The sequence below is a fragment of the Protomyctophum bolini genome (assembly GCF_963924005.1).
Source record: "Protomyctophum bolini genome assembly, chromosome: 8".
NCBI classification, from domain to species: domain Eukaryota; kingdom Metazoa; phylum Chordata; class Actinopteri; order Myctophiformes; family Myctophidae; genus Protomyctophum; species Protomyctophum bolini.
The window spans coordinates 20,624,005-20,628,294 of NC_137869.1; the positions used below are offsets into that span (position 1 = coordinate 20,624,005).

At 44.5% G+C, this 4,290-nt stretch overlaps 1 protein-coding gene across 1 annotated transcript; it reads right to left on the minus strand.

Annotated features, from left to right (window-relative positions):
- Positions 1 to 757: 757 nt before the first annotated feature.
- rasl11b (RAS-like, family 11, member B) lies at positions 758 to 3,302 on the minus strand. The gene is made up of 4 exons (XM_080770420.1): positions 3,017 to 3,302; positions 2,716 to 2,772; positions 2,519 to 2,595; positions 758 to 1,914 (listed from the first exon to the last, which is right to left on the minus strand). Exons 1-4 carry the CDS (start codon positions 3,126 to 3,128, stop codon positions 1,417 to 1,419), a joined length of 744 nt encoding a protein of 247 aa, XP_080626546.1. The 5' UTR covers positions 3,129 to 3,302; the 3' UTR covers positions 758 to 1,416.
- Positions 3,303 to 4,290: the final 988 nt, after the last annotated feature.

Genomic DNA, 4,290 nt, shown 5'->3' on the forward strand with positions numbered 1-4,290 from the left:
CACAGTTCAGAACAGGCATGTCAGGATTCAATAATGAAGTTCAACTCAGTTAGGAACAGTAAATAAACAGGTCTGTCTGTCTCTGCTAGACCAGAGAACGGAACACATACCAGCTTTCTTAGTACGGTATTATTGGATGTTTTTGTCTACTGGGAGTCAAACAGTTCTCAGAATGTTCCCTAGCAAGACAGAAATCAGCTCCCTTTCTTCTGAGAGCAGACAACTCTTGGAACCATCTACATTTAGACTAATTATTACTAATTAGTAATTAACCTTTTAGCAGACATGTTTGGTTTGTCTTTTTTATATGGACCACCTTTATTTGATGTTTTTTTCCGAATTAGCCATTACTGATTTTCCTGTAAAAGATGCCAATATGCACCTATTTATTAACAGGAGGCAGAACATGTGAACCGGGGATATGGTCGACTGAGCAGTCTATGAATGCATTCAGTGAGCATCTGTCACCATTGAAGTGATGTTTGCCCAGGACAAGCACCTGCCCACTAGACCTGTGACAGATCGATGCACATGAAATGGTACGTGCACGTACCATTAATGTCCATATAGTGGAATAGAAATCAGACTGCATTCACAGGAAGCTTGCAAAATATATATACACATGTTAACTAATGACAGTTTAGTTTTGATCTTAAGAGTGTTCATTTAAATCAGAATCCAATCCATCCATAGAAGAAACCTGTGTGTGTGAGACCCAAGCAAAATTAGTTCACATTAAACCATGAAAAACACCAAAGACTTTGTGGAATTCAACTCTTTTATTAACAAATAAATTAACAGCAGGACAACATTTTCCCCTTTAAAGTGCATCAGTAATACACTAGAACCCGTTTCCCCCTGCTAGGAAACCCCAATCCTATCCAACACTTCACATAACCATACAGGATGATGGCTGCTGCACAAGAATGCACACTACAGAACAGACAAAGAAACTGTTGCACAGAAGTGTGATTCTGTCAGAAAATATCAGCATCTGAAATGTTGCTATGCAGATGTCTGTCTGAACTAAACCATCCAGTCTGCCACAATAGGCACCAGCTAAAAATAAAATGTGGTGTCCTTCAAAGCCACTGCTCTCGATTCTGCCAACAATAGTTGGTTTTCTTTTCTTTCCACCACTTTGTGTTTTGCAGTCTGTGCAGCGTAACAAGCCACGGGCTGTGCCTGTCTGCGTCCGTCCACACAGGGACAAGCCAACGCCTCACAACCGCTGTAGTCACTGGCGACATATTCTGCCAGCGACGAGGACAGGACAGAGTCTGTGTCCACATGCGGAAGTCATCACCTCCAGTGGAAGAAGACCCACGAAATGGAGAGTCATCTCTGCCCTCCCTTTAACTTTTCTCAAGCTTTATTTTACTTTGTTGCGCCGGGCGGCACTACTGTTCCGGACGTTCACACCGAAGTGACAGTCCTGACCTTTGCAGAGAGCGCCTGCTTGAAGCGCCTCTTCAGGTCCTGCATGTTGGGTGACTTGGGCCTCGGGATGAGCGGTGAGCGCCTCTTCTCCGGAGGCGCGACGGGGCCCTGGGAGGGCAGCGGCACGGCGGCAGGCTGCTGCTTGGCCAGCTGGCAGCACAGCCTGTGGAAGGCCCCGTACACCTGGTCGTAGTCCTCGCTGGCCGACACCTCGTAGAAGGAGCAGCCCAGGGTCTCAGCCAGCACGGGCCCCTGCTGGGGGTCCACGCGCCGCAGGTGCAGCAGGTCAGCCTTGTTGGCCAGGACGATGATGGGGGGCGCGGCCGCACCTGCAGCGCGAGCCACCAGCCGGTGGAGCTGCTCCATCAGCTGGAAGCTGGGGCGGTCCGTCACTGAGTACACCAGCACTACGGCGTCCGCCCACTGCACGGAGCACGCCACGTGGTCAGGGAGGTTGACCGTGTTGTCAGTCATCTGGGAGGGACAAAGATGGAGGTTTGTGATTAAAAACACAGAAAAATACTAATTTCACAGATGCTAAATGACACGGGTGCTTTCCTGGTTTTGATGGGTTTAAGACTTTGACATTGTGTAACCAGTGTTTTCCTTAAAGGATGTTGGGAATGCAGACATGAACTCTAGAGTTACTGGGCCAGTGTTGAGTGAACAAGGGCAGTGAGGTGTGTGTGAGAGAGAGAAGTCTGGATGATGGGGTATCATTTACCCTGGCCCCTAAGTAACATCCAGACATCCATTACTCCAAAATGGGAAACGAGACAGACTGAACGACTACACTGTAGTGACTGTTACAGAGAGGGAGAAAAAAAATCTCTCGTCTTTGGACCGCTGCCCAAGAAAAGCTTGGAGTGGCTTCACAGCCACTGTGGGCATCTTACCAGCTACTGTATGGCCAGTAGTTATGGAACAATTTTACTTAATGTATCAGCATTGTTGTATTTGACTGTACATAAACTCAAAATGACCTTCATTCTAGCCTATCCACAAGCTTACAATGCGTTGGAGTTTGGCTATATTTATATTGGACGGACAAATGTATTAGACTTGTATCGGTTCTTACCTCCACACCAGGGGTGTCTTGAACTTGTAACGCCACTTGTTCTCCATCTACTTGCACTTCTCTTGAATAGAGGTTTCCTACAGATTGGGGGTTCAAATAAATACATTAGAAAAACGATTTCACCATGTTAGAAAAACAAAGAAACGAATTTGATAAATAAAGCAGCATTGTTCTTTTGTCATTTGTTTTTTGCTTACCGGCATTTCTCTCATAATCCCCAATGAAGCGTTTGGTGAGGAATCGGACTACCAGAGCTGGAAGAAAGAAAAGGTGATGTTAGAACAAGTTCATATGGATAAATATTTCTACGTCATTGTGCGACTATAAAACCCTTAACTAGTATGGATAGGCTACCGTAGATAATAGCTAAATATTTTGTCTCCATTTGATCAAATTAGGTTCCGCCTTGTGGGTGGTGGAAAGACCACTAGACTACACACGGCTTTTCACTGAAACGGTAAGAGAAAAGGGCTTAATTTCAACATGTTACTTATTTACCTGTTTTCCCAACGCCGCTGCCTCCGATCACAGTGATCTTAATGGTCCGGTTGAACGGGTAGTCCGGTGTCGCGGACTCCGAGATGGTCGACATGTTCTGTGTCAGACGCATATTTCCCTCGATAGTTTGTGATATATTTCCGTAAAAAGAAAAACAACGTAGAGTTTCTTTGATGACGAGCAAAGTTCCAGCCTTAGGACACCTTCGCTTCTTCAAATACAAGCCAAGTTATTTCTCCTGTATGTAAGTAAGGAATCCACAGTGTGTGCTCAGGTCCGCGTTGATGTTAGCAGCCAGCTGTTGTAATGTAGAGTCTCTGCAGGCTGGCTCTTTTATACAGCCGCAGCGCTGAGGCCGTCTCATTGGTTGGTAGACAGCTGGCTGGACTGCAAGCCCACCCCCACATCCCCCCACCACACCGCCCTGCACGTGTACCGTGTGCAAGCTGTGAAAAGTCTACCATGTAAGTACCACAGTGCACTGCACCAGCAACAGGTGTCTTCTACTACTGATCCTGTGAGAGCTGACACATAAACACGCTTTCTAAAGAAAGAAAACTAGACCTATAAATCCTGCTTTAGAGGGGTTTTGTGTGTGTACACTGAAGACTGCAGATTAATGATTATATAATAAATAATGAGAAAAGCCTTTTATATATGATATTTATATAAGGCAAGCCTTATATAAATCGACCAGCTGTCAATTTTCGACATGAGTTCATGATGCAGTCCCTCAGACTGTTTACGTTTAAGCAGAGAGATTCATGTAAGCATTCATTACATTAATCAAATATCTGTCATCTGGCACATTTAACACTCCCATGACTCAAAATGACCTATTGTTTGAGATTTTGAAGTTGATTATTATTTGCCCATGAAGCTTTCAGAAGGTTCCCCTTCCATGACCATCATCATTCATTCATCAATTTAAGCACATGCTACTTCTGTCACATTTGACTTCAGTCATGCGTGTGACGTGTGAGTGTTAATTAAGATGGGAGTCCAATGCAGTAGTGTGCTAAATGTGTAATCTTTGGTCCATGAACAGCTGTGTATGTATAGCCTGTGTGAGTTTGCATGTCTGAGGCTGCTTTTTGTATGTATCATGGAAGAGATTAAAAACATACCGTAAAAGTAATTAAAATTTGTCCTATGCTCAGTGGTGGAAAAAGTACTCATATTTTGTACTTGAGTAAAAGTATCAATACTGCAGTGTAGAAATACCGGGGTACTCTGTTAAAAGTAAAAGTCTGGAATTGAAAATGTAGGCTACA